We start from the raw sequence: 15,973 nt of genomic DNA, 5'->3' as shown, positions 1-15,973 counted from the left end.
TGGGTTTTTTAAGCCATCCAGTCTACAATATATTTATATATTTATTGTAGTCTGTGCTATAAACTGACCAAGACAGCTATCTATGGAAAACCCACAGCTAGCATCCTATTTAATGGTGAAGGATTGGATACTTTCACCCAGAGATGCATAGGCTGGTATCTGTGCATGTAATTTATCACTTTAAAAAGTAATCTAGTTCTCTGTCACTAATTCACACTGATATTTATACATTAAACTGTACTGCCTATTGCATTATTCCCTCTTGACCTTTTGCAATAACTTTTTTAAAGTTAGGTTTTGCTTTTAAATAAATATGATAGTTTTATCTCTTAAGAGGAAAAGAGTAAGGCCTTGTCCCTTTAGGCCTCAAATGTATTGCCACAGTAACATGTGTAACATTCTCTCCTTTTAATTTCACATTTATTTTCATAAATAAAATAATTTAATTTCACATTAATTTCGTATTTATTTTCTGAATTAGGCTTGGTATATCAGGATTCTTTTTCTAAATCTGAAAGGGCTTTCTTTTTTTTTGGTAAGGAATTTTGATCAGTCCATTCACACTACGTTAATTGATAATTTGGTATTTTGTTCCCTCAATCTTATTTATGGCATAAATAAATGATTTAATTCTGTGTGGCTTATGCTTTTGTTTTGGATGCAAAGATTCTCCCTTCTTTTTTTTTTTTTTAAGTTCATTTATTTTTGAGAGAAGGAGAGAGAGAGAGAACACACCCACTGGAGCAGGGGAGGGGCAGAGAAAGAGAGAGAAAGAGAAAGAGAGAGAGAGGGAGAATCCCAAGCAGGCTCTGCGCTGACAGCACAGAGCCTGACACAGAGCTAGATCTCATGAACCGTGAGATCATGACCTGAGTCAAAATCAAGAGTCAGACACTTGACCAGATGAGCCACTCAGGTGCCCAAAGATTCTCCATTTAAAGATTATTTCAAGAGAATTCCAATTCTGAATTTCACATGCAGTATTCAATACATGTAGTGATTGGTGTTGATGTAAACCTATTAAGCACATTTTTTCCTTCTTTTTTATGTTCATGAAGACAAACTGAGTGGCAGCAATAATGCAAACAAAAGACAAAAAATTGCCCAAGACTTTCTCAACTCTATTGACCAAACAGGAGAACTCTTGGCAATGTTTGAAGATGATGAAGTTGATGAAGTTAAACAAGAAAGAATGGAGGTATAGTATATTCTTCCCTTTTTACAGTAATAGAATAGCCATTGCAGTGCTTATGCTATTTGGTTCTATTCTTCTGTTCTTTGATTGATGTCTGAATTGCCCAGAACAGTAGTTGCATGTCTGAAGGCAGCATTGTACAGCCTTCAGACATGACTTTGGGAGACAACTTCAGTGCTCTGTTTCTCTGTTTCCTCCTTTGAATAGGAGTCGATTTCCCTCAACTTCCTTCCAGGTCTTACTTTTCCTGTTACCATTTTATCTGAAACTTATTTTTTGTCCCAAGTCATCCAGTTCTCTTTGTGGGCAAAGGTAATTTCTCCCACTTTTGTGTTGGCATGTAGCTGAAGAACTGTTTTTCAGGACATATCTGCAGGCTATGAGTGCACTCATTAGCTGAGGTAATATTCAGGGCAGTTACATGCTTTACATCACTGTAACATGTGTTTGGATTCCCTGAATATGTTTTCACAATAAATATGAAAATTGTTTGCCTTCTATTTGTCTGAGCTATCTATTCATAAAATTACTGTTTCCTTAAATACTTACTTGAAAATAAAAATGACTGATTTCATTTGAGTGCCTTCCAAAATACAAAGCATTCTTCTTCTTATTATTAGACTTTTACCTGTTAAAAAAAAAAAAATCTCCATTTTCCCCTTCTCTTTAAATGGGACAAGAGAGGTAATTCCAGAACTCCAAAAGATCGTGCTAAGTACCTACTTTATCATAATCTCTAGGCATGCTAAAAATATAATTATTTCATGTCAAATTTTGGAGGAAGTCCAATAGACATACATGCTTTGTAAACTTTAACAGCCTTCTTTAAAGAATTAGTGTGCTTAGATCACGAACTGTGATCTAAAGGCAATGTTCTTTTTAGGTATCAATTACCTTAGAAATGTGTGGTTATCTTGGTTTGGGGCAACTGCAAATGATTTTAGTTCAACTTCACCGTGGGCCAAAATCATGCTAACTTGTCCAAAGCAGATGATAAACATATATTTCTGATGTCATTATGGCCCAAAAAGGATATGATTGTTTAGTAGCATGGTTTCACTTATGATGCATTACACAGAGAGCAAATGTTGTTTATGCTTTTCTAAAAAACATTTTTATATTACTCTAATGGGCATTAAGAAAGATTCATTAAGGAAAGACTCTACATAAAACATTAATAAAATAGAACACTTAGCTTTTCAGTTTTGATGGGAAAATCTCTGTCAACCAAGCCTACTGCCTGGAAGGACATTCCACAATCAAGGAGAAGAGAAGAAATGGAGCATGTTGTAACACTAAGCTCATAATAGCAGGCTACTGTAGGCCTGGAAAAATGATGAGTCAGTAAGGTATAAGTTAAAGTCAATAAAATATCTGGAAAGGCGGGGGAGGAAAAGCTTGGGAACTTACGCAGTTTCTCTTCCTCTTCCCTGCACTTATATATGAGGTAGTGGTAACCAGGATAATAAAATATCGATAGTTGGTAAAAATAGTTACAGTGACGTGTTAAAAGTCAGATTGGCAGTTTCTTTAAGCTTTATATCGTACCTAAAATCTTTTGTAACCAACATAATGGAGAGCAATTTTGAGATTCTACTCATCCAAGTAGCAGAGTTTAACTGACTAAAAAATGCTGAACTTAGAGACGTAAGTGTAGACAGTAGAAAGCGGAACCGTGAAGAGCATAGGCCTCGCCTGCTTCTAATTTGACAGGTTATAGTTTCAAGCACAAACCGCAAGTGCGGCAGTCCATATGAAACCACTTTGGGCTCACAAGACTGCGATCTCTGCTTTTCAAGTGCAGTGGAGTAATCAGTCCTGGCATCGCTCAGTGATTTCATTTTTCTCTAAGCATCACTTACTGTTGCAGAAACTTTGTTTGCTACCTTCTTCCCGAGAACGTATGAAAATGGTATAGACCTACCAACAAAGCTTATTATTGTTTTGCTTTCTTTCCCTTTTTTTTTCATTTAAATGTAATTGAGAAGAGAAAAAAAAATTTTAGAGGCATAAAAACTCATTTGGGATCCTAGCTTTTTCTCAAAACATCGAGCAAGAGTACCAAAAACCAAGTTGTTTCCTGTTGTGTTAGGTGACTTGATGTGTGCCTGGCTTTGTGTTTCACTCCTAATGCACCTCATCAGTATGAAATATTATATGACTTGAAATAAAAAGTCTGAATTTTTACTTCCATTTCTACTTGCTAGTCCTTCATCATGAGAGTTCGCTAACTCTTACCCTTATAGTTTCCCTCCAGCACCAAATTTTTAACACTTGGGTAGATGTATAGTAGAGACCTATGATCCATTATCTTAAGATCCTTCCAAATTATCAAATAAAAATTAAGTAATGTTCAGAATTGCTTTTGAGAGACTAGGAAAGAGAATCAGGGATTTGGTAAGCATAATAATGCATATAAATGTTGACCCTCCTCTCACCTCCACTTAACCCCCACCACAGAATAACAGGAGGTGTGTTTTACTGTTTCTTACATTCTGAGCAACTAAATATGGCTGTGTCAACCAAAGGCCAAGAGGGTATCACAAAACGCTGCAAAGAGCTTTGGGTATTCTTAACAGAGTGACTGTAGTCACTCACAGAAGAGCCTTGCCTAAGACCCAACTACTCTACCGTGAAGGCACCTGGCAAGCTCAAGTTTAGCGTCAGTCGAGTGAAATATCTGGTCTAATAAACTACTGCGTTTGTGAAGGGGATGTAAATAATGAGTACTTAACGAATTTGGTGAACTCTACCTTCTGACTAATCCTTAAATTGGTAAAAGTAAACAAGAAAGTAAAGATTTGGCCATCAGAGAGAACAACCTTTAAATAAATTAGGGTCCTGAAGCCCCAGAGGCCTGATACTGGAACCCAGAAAGAAAACACAATGGGATACATAAAATTGAAGGTCCTTAAAAATGTTTTTAATTGGCTTAAGATTGAATAACATTCCAGGTGGCCATCTGAATTTAACCTAAAGTGTCTGACCAGAGATTGTAAAACACAAAGTTTCTCATAAAATCTGAATGATCAGAGAAGTCAGGTTCACCATTCAGTTACGCCCCGAGTAATGTGAAGTTATGATCTCTGGGGAGGCTGAGTCCCAGAATTACCATTTGTCGAACTGAGTATACTGGAAAACTCACCGAAGAAGCCAGAGAGGTGGATTGCTGTAGATGTTCTCCATCTTCTGGTTTTGAAATCTGTTCTATTTCCCTTTTCTATTTTTCTACTATTATTATTTTTTAATTATAATGGAAAGTAAAGTACAATGCCTTTAAGATAAGACAGTTCAAAAATACCTTAGTTAAGATTTATCATAAAAGAAGAAAGGCTAATAACTCTAGTGAGATGATGGTGTACAAATACGAAAAAAAGTTTTTAAGTTGAGTTTAAAAACGAAACCCAGAAAAAAGTTGAAATGTATGTGAGATTAAGAAATATAGAATTTATATGCTGGAAAGATAGTCTATACACATACATACATGATATATACAGATACGCATCTACATTTACATACATACTATTATGCCTGTGTGTATTCTGTAAGAATAGGTATGTAATTTTAGTAGATTTTTTTAATGTAAAAGTAAAAGAACAATCAGAGGTGTATCAGACAAATGCAAATGCTAGTGGTAGCAATATTAGTTCAGAGAAAAGAGGATTCAAGGGAAAAAGTTTTCAAATGGAGCAATGTCAGTAATTTTATGTTACCAAATGATGCTGCCTGTGGTGAAGATAGTAAATACAAAATGTTAATCATCAAATTCCATAGAATTGAAATATACAAAGCAAAAGATTCCAGTAATGTGGGGAGAAGTTAGAGAAAATGCATTTGTTGAGTCTGGAACACACTATTCTCAGTACTTAACAGATTGACTTGGGGGAAATTTTTTAATCATAAACATTTAAGTTTAATAGATGGATATAAAACATTTTATAAATGAGCAGCAGTTTTAAAATCTTACCCAGGTAACCCCAAGGATTCCATGGTGCTCTTTAGGGGAGGTGAGGAGAAGTTTGGTGGGGCTCTATCCTCCCACCTCCCCCTACACACTTTCCTCCATCAGGAGAACTTTGAGGTTACATCATGGATCTATATATCACTGGTAAAGAAGGGGCTTCGTTATTTTTTAATTGAAAGTCAATACAAATGATCACTATTCAACTTCTCATGAGGAGTGTTTCTCTCATACCCAGATAGATATACATACACTCAGTTAACAGATTTCAACAATATACAAATTTATAGAGCACATTACCTTACCAGAGCAGAAAAAGTAAACCTGAGAGTAATAACAGAAGTTAAACAAACAATTAACAATTAGTGAAAACAATTAAACAATTAGTTAATCTAATTGATTAAAAATTTGAAAAGAAAGAAAGCTAATAGAAGCAACTAATGGACCCACAACAAATTAAAATGTATTACCATCGACTGTTTGGATAATGACAGCAATGAGAATAGTCCCTGTAAAATTTACAAAATTTGGACAACACTTTAAAATAGAGGCAACTTTTTACATTGTAAGCCTTTATTAAATTGGAAAAAAGCAAAAGAAACTAAAGATTCACCTAAAATTAGAAATTTTATGTCAAAAAGAGAAAACAGGAAAAATGAAAATAAAAAATAAATGCATAAAGTTAGAAAACAGTAATTAAGGGGTGTCTGGGTGGCTCAGTCGGTTAAGTGTCCAACTCCGGCTCAGGTCATGATCTCATGGGTTGTGAGTTTGCGACCTACCTCGGGCTCTCTGCTGACAGCTAAGAGCCTGGAGCCTGCTTCAGATTCTGTGTCTCCTCTCTGCCCTTCCCCTGCTCATTCTCATTCTCTCTCTCTCTCTCTCTCTCTCCCCCCCTCTCTCTTCTTTCTCTTCTTTCTCTTCTCTCTCTCTCTCTCTCTCTCAAAAATAAACATTAAAAAAATTAAATAAAAAAGAAAACATATAATTGAATATACCATTTTAAGGAACTCTTTGCAAAAATAGTAACAAATGGTGGGATGAATCTATGGCAAGTCTAAATAAGAAAAATGGAAAGAAAACAGAGCTAACAAAAATCAGCAAGGAGTAGGGATCTAGCCGTAGACTGGAGAAATCGAATTCACATATAATTCTGTACTAACATTTGGAATGAATATCTTCTTAAGAAAATGTAAATGATTAGTTTTACTCAACAGGTAGTAGAAAACTTGGATAGACCAGTAACCTTGGAAGAAATGCTAAATGTTTGGGAAAGAATTATGTCCTCAGCAGATTCTGAATCCAAAATGATTTATGGAAGAGCTCTTTTAAACATTCATAAAATAACTCATTGTCGTGCTATATAAACTATCTCAGAGTAAAAAAAGATAAGGAAACCTTATTAAACTTTACAGAGTATCATAATATAATCTCATTTATGAATATGGATGCAGGAATCTTAAAATATTAGCAATTTTAATTTGGCAGCATAATATAATAAGGAATGTACCATGACCAAATAGGATTTTTTTCATGAGTTCAAGCAAGCTTGAGTATTAGAAAATACATTAGTGTTAAATACCCAAGAACTAGGTCAGAGGAGAATAACCATATGGTTATTTTAGGAGATGATAAAACAAAATTTGCTTCCTATTCTTTTTAGAAATTCTCAATGAACTGGAAATAGAAAAGTTACCTTCATATCATGATAAAGAATATCTCACTCCAGTGAACAGCCATCATTATAGTTTGAAAAATATTAACAGAGTTCCGTTAAATTCTAGAATGCCCATGTTATCAGTTTTATTTGCCAGAGTTCCAGGAGCATTAGCCAGTGCAATAAAAGACCTAGCTATTGGTAGGAGACAAAAATTATCATTATGTACAGATAATATAATTTTTATTAGGTAATCCTTGAGGATCAATCTAAAAAACTATTGGAACCAATTAAAGTCTTCACCAAATCATATAGATACTTTAAAAACCAGTAGCTTCCCCCATATTTCATAAGAGTTAATAAAAATTAGAAGACCATCTCAGTTAAAATAATACAAGGAAGAAGTTTATTTGGAGGCAACTTCATATTAACAAGAAATGTAAGAGAAATATGAAAGTAATATTTAATAATGTACTAAGATAGAAGAGTGTAAGTCAAGAAATATAATGTTCCTGGATACAAAGACAGGATATTATAAACCTATCAGTTGTTCCTAAATTAATTTATTAGCTTGATGAATTTTTACAAAAATCTCAGCAAATTTTTTTTTTAATTTTTTTTTTCAACGTTTATTTATTTTTGGGACAGAGAGAGACAGAGCATGAACGGGGGAGGGGCAGAGAGAGAGGGAGACACAGAATCGGAAACAGGCTCCAGGCTCTGAGCCATCCTCCCAGAGCCCGACGCGGGGCTCGAACTCACGGACCGCGAGATCGTGACCTGGCTGAAGTCGGACGCTTAACCGACTGCGCCACCCAGGCGCCCCTTCAGCAAATTTTTTAAACTATCCAGTGATATTAGAGGTTATTTTAAGTAATAAGACAGATGAGAATAGCAAAGAAATTTTCATTAAAGAATAGAGAGCAGAGTTCAATTTATCCTACCAGATACATTTCATAAAACTGTTGCCATCAAAATAGTGTGGTACTGGTGTAAAACCCAATAAGCATACCAATGAAGAGAATTCTATCCATGAAATAAGTAAGTGTAGAGAAGACTTTAGTCACAATAAAGGTACCTTTAGAAATCAGTGGGAGAAAGATGCCAAACAGTTGGATAATATTTGGAAAGGAAAAAACACATCTAGTTCCTAACCTTAGACTGGCCTCAGAATAAATTCAGGTGGATTCAAGAACTGGGTATGAAAAGTAAAGCTGTTTTTAAAAAACAGAAATAGGGGCTCCTGGGTGGCTCAGTCAGTTGAGCGTCTGACTTCAGCTCAGGTCATGATCTCACAGCTCGTGAGTTCGAGCCCCGCGTCGGGCTCTGTGCTGACAGCTTGGAGCCTGAAGCCTGCTTCGGATTTTGTTTCCCTCTCTCTCTGCCCTTAACCCACTCTCATTCTGTCTCTGTCTCTCTCAAAAATAAATAAACATTAAAAAATTTTAAAAAAAAACAAATAAATAGGTAAATATCAATTTGGGAATGTGGAAGGACTCTCTAGGCTTTTGTTTTCTAAACAAGCTTTTCAAGAATTACTCCAGATGTTAACAGGTACACTGTTGGAGGTGGGGATGGAGAAGTGGTCCATTTTCAAATAAATTTGTGAAATCCTAAATTAAGAAATTTAAGAGGTTGCTTTTAAAACCTTTAAGAGACTTTTGTATACAAACATGTATTGTGAGTCTTTCAGTAGTGAAAATTGAATCTATTAAACTCTTCTGAAAGGAAAGCCCACTTTGGAGACAAAAAAAGCACAAAGGAAATGACTTAAATTTAACTTGTCTGTGTCAGAAAAAGAAAGACAAAACTGAAAGGCAAACTACTGTAATAATGTGATAAAATATTAATATCACTTATTTATATAGATCTTTCAGTCCATAAGAAAGCATTCCAGTAGAAAAATTGGCAAAGGATAATAATAGACAAATCACAGAGAGGAATACAAATAACAAACATGCAAAATACCTGCTTACTTGTAATGAGCCAGCGCCATTTTTGCTTATAAAATGGTGAAGACTAAGGTATCATTGGGTACAGATTAACTGTTGGTGGAAGTGAAGTTTGATAGAAACCAGAAACTATTTAAAAATACCAATTGCAAAGAATTCATATACTTCAGCCCAGTAAACACATATTTGGTAGTTGCTGTTTAAAATATAATCAGACATTTTGAACATATGCACATTCTTATGCACAAGGCTGTTCATCACAATGTCATTTATAATAGTGGTAATGGAAATGGGAAGGAGAACCCTATTTACCCAATGGTCAGCGAATGTGTATATTTCCTCACACCTAGAAATTAAGACTGGAAGGATATATACCAACATGCTAACAGTGGCTGTCATCATCAAGCATTGAGATTATAAGTAAGTTGAGTGTGTAAGTTTATGCCATTTTGATTTTACATACTAATCACTTGTGTTCCTCTTAATCCTCAACTGATGTCCTTTACTCTACAGTTTACCTTTTCATTTTTTTTTCCCATCAGAAGAATTTAGTTTATACGTGGTGCTGCAGGATAGGCTTTGTGAGCAAATGAAGTAGCCTCGTATTATATAATTGAGGAATAGGAACGTATACCATACACAGTGTGACACAGACTATATTCAGAGCTGTAATAATGATCTAAGAAGTTTAAAATAGTTAACGTTTTTCATGATTGCAATGAACAAAAAGCCCATTTCAAATTGAAATAAACAATTATTAAACAATTAGGGAAGTTGTTCAGGTAAACAACCACAGGTAGATTTGGCCTCAAGCAAGGTTTGATATCGAGGTTCACAATATGCCACTGGATTTGTAGCTCCATTTTCCATGGCCCCAGGCCATGATAGGATGCCTCTGTCCAAGATTGACCCTGAAAATGCTTACGTCACAAGATCTTCTGAAACCCCTACCACCCACAGTAGCTAGTAGGATGACCTACTCTGATTGGCTTAGCCTAAGTCATAAGCTCCATCCCTAAAGCTGAAGGTGCATCCAGCCCCTCACAAAGGCATGGATTGCTGGAGCTATAGGAAGAGGGAATGAGTGCTGGAAAGGTAACTTCAAAGGTCTATAAGGGTAGAGGATCTGTACATTATTACAGTAAGAATTGACCAAGTGATGTATTACAACCTTGACTCTGCCTGGATCTGTAGGAAGTTTTCCTTGAGAGATAGCATGGAGAATGAGTAGAAGTCATTTTCTTTGGATCTCATCCATCCTTCCTTCCACTCTTTAACTCATTCAGCATTTATTCATTGAGGCTCTTTTGTAAGTCACTATCCTACCCTCTGAGGTCGTGACTGCACAAAAGACAAAATATAGTTTCTGTATTCACAGTACTGTAGTTAATAACTGGCAAATAAGATTTGTACCCTCTTAAGGGGAATACAGGCTCAATAAATGGTTCTTAATTCAGTTTGGTCTTGAATCTTGAACCTTCTTGGTGGATCATTGGTTGTATGATGGAGCCCTGTATTTTCTGTTTCTCTTGCTATTTGATTTGAAATTTAGTTTTTTTCTGAGGTAAAGCATATTACTTCTTTAAGAAATCTTTATGACTAGCCTCAGACAGGGACATAGAATTAGCTTCAGAATTTGCTGAAGAGGGCACAAAATAATAGAACTAGGGTACATTTTATAACATGAAAAGATAGTATGTCAGGGTGAGACTCTGACAGAGATTCATCAGGAGAACACATTAGTATGCCCATTTATTCTTTTGAAGGGAATGTTGGATAACATAATTGAAAAATACAAAATCATTCTTCAGGGAATATTAATAGAAATTCCTCCAAAAAAACCTTTGGCGATTCCAGCTACATGGTGCATAATTAATGTAATTTAGTGTATGTTTTTTTCTGGCCTAGAAACTACAGAACAGGGAGTATTACATGACTTTACGAGAACCCAAAGGTAGGTATAATGTGTTGCTCTGAAATTTATTTCCATTCATGACTTTATAGACTCTATCAGATTATTTTGTATCCACAGCTAGAGCTATCTTCTAGTTACATAATGGTAGATAATGTGTATATCCATTGCCATAAAAGCTTGTCTGAACTCCAGAAAGGAATCTTCCGGAGAAGAGATTTTTCAGTTAATGACATGAAAAGTTACAGATTTTATAAAAATAGAACATTCCCTCGCTTACCTAGGTTTATCATTCTATGGCTTAATATATCACATTTGACAGATTGTTCTTAAGGGATTCTTTTAGGTTTTTCTTACCCATCTGTGAACTATGGGCTCTAACTGAGGGTAGAGTCAGACTTCTGCTTTGATTAGAGTGCTCCATATACTGGGTGTGAAACTAGAAATGGGTGGGTTTTGTTGGGTTTTTTTAATTGCTCTCTATTTTTATAGGGTGTTTAATCGCTTGGGTTATGCTTTACTATAGAAAAAAATTTAGAGCAAGATTAGCCAAATAACTACCATCTTTAGGATAGAAATTTTAGTACCGCTGCCATTTTGTCTTCCACCCTCAGACCTATTTTTTACTATTCCTCTCTGGGTGAAATTTAAAAGATTTCTTCTTGTTACCCTTTCCCTAGACTATTGGGAAGCTAAATACATGGTGACAGCATTGAAACAGTGCTCATAGTAACCATGCTTTTCCAAATCCAAATCAAGATTTAGCATTTGTTGCCCACAAGTATCTTTTCTTATGTGGATAGAATATTTTATTTATTTGGGGGGGGGGGAGATAAACTTTATTTTTTCAGATTTATTTAAATTCAAGTTAGTTAACATATAGTGTAGTCTTGGTTTCAGGAGTAGAACCCAGTAATTCATCACTTACATACGACACCCAATGCTCATCCCAACAAGTGCCCTCCTTAGTGCCCATCACCCATTTAGCCCATCTCCCCACTCACCTCCCCTCCAGCAGCCCTCAGTTTGTCTCTGTATTTAGGAGTCTCTTATGGTTTGCCTCCCTCTCTGGTTTTATCTTATTTTTCCTTCCCTTCCCCTATGTTCATCTGTTGTGCTTCTTAAGTTCCATATATAATGGAAATCTATATTTGTTTTTTTCTCTAACTTATTTTGTTAACATAATATGCTCTAGTTCCATCCAAGTCGTTGCACACAGCAAGATTTCATTGTTTTTGATCACCAAGTAATTTTCTATTGTATATAAATATTCCACATCAGTTCTGTGGACATTTGGGTTCTTTCCACAATTTGGCTATTATTGATAGCACTGCTATAAACACTAGGGTGCATGTGCCCCTTTGAATCAGCATTTTTGAATCCTTAGGATAAATAACTAGCAGTGCAATTGCTGGGTCATAGGGTAGTTTTGTCTTTAATTTTTGGAGGAACCTTCGTACTCACTGGACTCCAGAGTGGCTGCATCAGTTTGCATTCCCACCAACAGTGCTAAAGGGTTCCCCTTTCCTCCACATCCTCACCCACATCTGTTGTTGCCTGAGTTGTTAAGTTTAGCCATTCTGACAGGTGTGAGGTGGTATCTCATTGTGGTTTTGATTTGTATTTCCCTGATGATAAATGATGTTGAGCATCTTTTCATGTGTCTGTTAGCCATCTGGATGGCTTCTCTGGAAAAGTATCTATTCATGTCTTTTGGCCATTTCTTCACTGGACTCTTGTTTTTTGGGTATTGAGTTTGGTAAGTTCTTTATAGACTTTGGATGCTAACCCTTTATCCAATATGTCATTTGCAAATATTTTCTCCCATTCCGTCAGCTGCCTTTTAGTTTTGTTGGTTGTTTCCCTTGCTGTGCAGAAGCTTTTTATCTTGATGAAGTCCCAATAGTTCATTTTTGCTTTTGTTTCCCTTGCCTCCGAGACGTTTCTAGTAAGAAATTGCTGCGGCCAAGGTCAAAGAGGATGCTGCCTGTTTTCTCCTGTAGGATTTTGATGGTTATAGAAGATTTGAAACCAGAACTTGGTAGTAAAATATAAGAACAATGATTACCATTCACTTCTACCTTCCCCACATCAAGCAAGTTTCAATTTTAGTAAAACAGAGAACCATTTTTGAGGATAAAGATACACACCAATGCTGCAAACTAAACATTTGTGTCTACCAGTGGCAATGCATGTGTGTAGGTCTCGCTGCTGTGTTTAGTCTCGCATAAATGGATATTTGACTAACACATCTGATTATACTGTTCAATTAGGTTTTTATGGAATCAATCAATATTTTCTTTCCCAAATAATTTCAGTTTGTTCTTTTTAAAATGATATCCTTCTCTTTCAACAGATCCATTGCAAGGGTTTTCTTAGAGATCAGTCCACCGACTTGTTTATAAAACACCTTGGCAGAGAAGAGTTTTAAAATATCACCGAATTTAAGAACACCACAGGATTTACCACTAATTTACATTTAATGTTTATAGTTCTCAAATTGTGGTTGTTGTAATAACCAAAATATTTTTGCCCTGAATATTTTGTGGATTATATTTCCCTATTCTTTCTCCTTCACCCACATTCCCCACAGTAGGTGGGCAGATTGTTGTTACATAGTCTGGCTTTTATTTATCTGTATTGGTTTAATCTCTACAAGTTAGTCATTCTAAATATGAAAATAAATGCACTCTGTGGCAAGATTTTTGTCTTTTTAATCCTATAGTTTGTTTAGTGGAATTAACAGCTCATTGCCTGTTTGGTATAGGTAATTTCCCGCTATTCCTGTGTTGCATCCGTGCTAGGGAGCTGCCTTTACTTCGGTTCTTAATGTTGCCACCACTTTATGACATCATGCCAATCAAGCTGTTTAATCAAGACTTTTTCCTAGATCATTGCATTCCTCATTGAGAAATAAGAATTCTAGATGAAGCTATAAATATTTAGTGATCAGTGCAATCCATTGTATTTGTATGTCTGTCGAGAACTATCCTTTCCATAAAGCAGTGGTCCAAAAGGCAATTCACATCTTGCCAGCCTTCTCCTTTTCATGACTCTCCATTTTCTGCAGAAGAGTCTCAACTTCTTAGCATTGATAGTAATACATTGTTTTATAATCTGGCCTCAGCCTTTTCATGTTCGTCTCTCACCATTCCTGATCCTCCTCTTTTTTAATATTCTTTCCCAAATCATGCATGTGCACACACAAAACACACACACACACACACACACACACACACACACGTGCGCGCGCACACACACACACACACACACACACACACACACAATGCTTAACGAACTCCTTTGGATTTGTAGTTCTCTAAATGGGTGTTTACTTTTCTTCCCTTTGCTGAGCCTTCTCGATCTGCAACATCTATGTTCAGATATTTCAGTAGGTGATAGATTGTAACTCATTGTATTTACTTAATTTAACTTACTAAATAAAGTCCTTGAGAGCGTGGACTTACTTTAAACGTTATAAACTTCCAATTAATATTTTCCAAATAAGGTAACTAAAAATAGGCATAATTTTGTAGCTAATATATGTATTATTAATATATCCTTTGGATGATTTGAATATTTTTTTGTTTTATTTAAAGCATGCAGTTTTGGGGCAGCTGGGTGGCTCAGTTGGTTATGTGTCTGACTTCAGCTCGGTCATGATCTCGCAGTTTGTGAGTTCAAGCCTCGCATCAGGCTTTGTGCTGACAGGTCAGAGGCTGGAGCCTGCTTCAGATTCTGTCTCTCTCTCTCTCTCTCTCTCTCTCTCTCTCTCTCTCCTCCTCCTCCTCCCCCACTTGCTCACTCTCTCTCTCTCTCTCTCTCTCAAAAATAAATAAAACCTTAAAAAAATTTAAAGAATGTAGTTTCCAAGTATATAAAACCAGTCATTTTTGACTCACATAGGATTCAAACAGGATATCATAATTAGTTATGTACCTCTGTGAACTTTTCATATCAGGAGTTCTCCAACAAATCTCTTTCAGGTGCTTTCCAGTTATTAATGGCTTTCATTGGTCAGATAATTTTCTGTTCAAATTATAATAGTGGCTTTTCCAGTTTTAGCTATAGAAGTTCTTCCAACCATACTGCTTTGGCATTGATCTCTGCTGTGTCCCAAATTTGTCTACAAGCTGACACTGAGCATCAATTCCAGTTCAATCAGTTGATTTTGTTTCAAAAGGACCAACACCATCTGTGACCATTGGTCCATTCCACCTAGTGGCCAAGTCAGAACATTTGACAATAAATGTTCCATACCTTTTCTCGTGTATTTCCTGCAGTTGTAAGATTTTATGATTTAGCATCTTGACATAATAACATACTTACTTCTCTGATCCATGAAATACCTCTTCTGGATAATTCTTTTAGTTATTGGCTGATTGGTACTTAGAGGGTAGTTTGAATTTTCAGGTGCCTTAAGTTACTGTTGAATTTTTTGTGGCATGAAAATTTTGCATCTCCACTCATATGTACTTCACACAACAGGAAAGTGTTGTTTCACTTAGTTCTTCTAACACTAAGGAACAGATTACCAATAAATCACCATATTCACAAAAATTACTTTTGAGTTCAACCTGCCTCATGTATGGCATTTATAAACTACGGGGTTATTGAATTAATAATTTATTAATAACCATCACTACTGTGGCTCTTATACTCAGTTACAAAGGGTAATATTTAGCCATATACCCACAGTTAATATGGCCATGTAATAAGCTGTTTTAAGCATGATTTTTAAAGTAACCAAGTAATAAGTATTAGCAATTTGGGGCATTTTAAAGTATTTATTTAAATGTTACTTTTAAAAGTCCCTGAAGAAAGGGCATCGAGGTTTTGTAGTTGTTCGGCACCTCAGACAGAAGACAGTCATTGATAATGGGTTTCTTGACCTGTTCTCAAGTATGGAAAAGCTGTAAGTACAAAAATGAACACTTTTGGGAAAACACACTATAGAAAAATCTAAAATCACTGGCGTAATTGTTCTTATTTTGAAAAAAAGCACCTTACTATATAAAAGCTCTTAAATAACTTAAGAGCTTTTAAATAATTCAAAATTGGACTCTTTTTACCAAAATTCGGTACGTACACAACTATCTCCAAAAAATACTATTGTACTCCTTTGCTGTATCTGTGGAGGTTACCCGAGGGAGGGGGGAGACTGGAGCGGGTGAGGAAGATGGGGAGGGAGGAAGAGAGAAATAGATGAAGGAAAAGGGGAAAAAAAGAAGAAAAAATGCAATCTTTTTTCCTAGGTAGTAGCTCTGTGTGGAGTTCCTCTTACCCATCTGGGTTT

General features: G+C 35.8%; 1 protein-coding gene across 3 annotated transcripts in view; it reads left to right on the top strand.

Annotated features, from left to right (window-relative positions):
- The window catches only part of SUPT3H (SPT3 homolog, SAGA and STAGA complex component), a 550,537-nt gene that overhangs the window by 395,297 nt on the left and 139,267 nt on the right, over positions 1-15,973 (top strand). For all 3 annotated transcript variants that reach the window (XM_086706992.1, XM_086706991.1, XM_086706993.1), the window contains exon 6: positions 1,059-1,198. In XM_086706992.1, the coding sequence (XP_086563118.1) occupies positions 1,059-1,198 (140 nt within the window). The remainder of the gene's footprint in view (positions 1-1,058; positions 1,199-15,973) is intronic.

This window comes from Puma concolor, chromosome B2, assembly GCF_028749965.1.
Source record: "Puma concolor isolate L17-30 chromosome B2, mPumCon1.1.hap2, whole genome shotgun sequence".
In the NCBI taxonomy this organism is placed as follows: Eukaryota; Metazoa; Chordata; class Mammalia; order Carnivora; family Felidae; genus Puma; species Puma concolor.
This window is presented reverse-complemented; position numbering and strand designations above follow the sequence as displayed.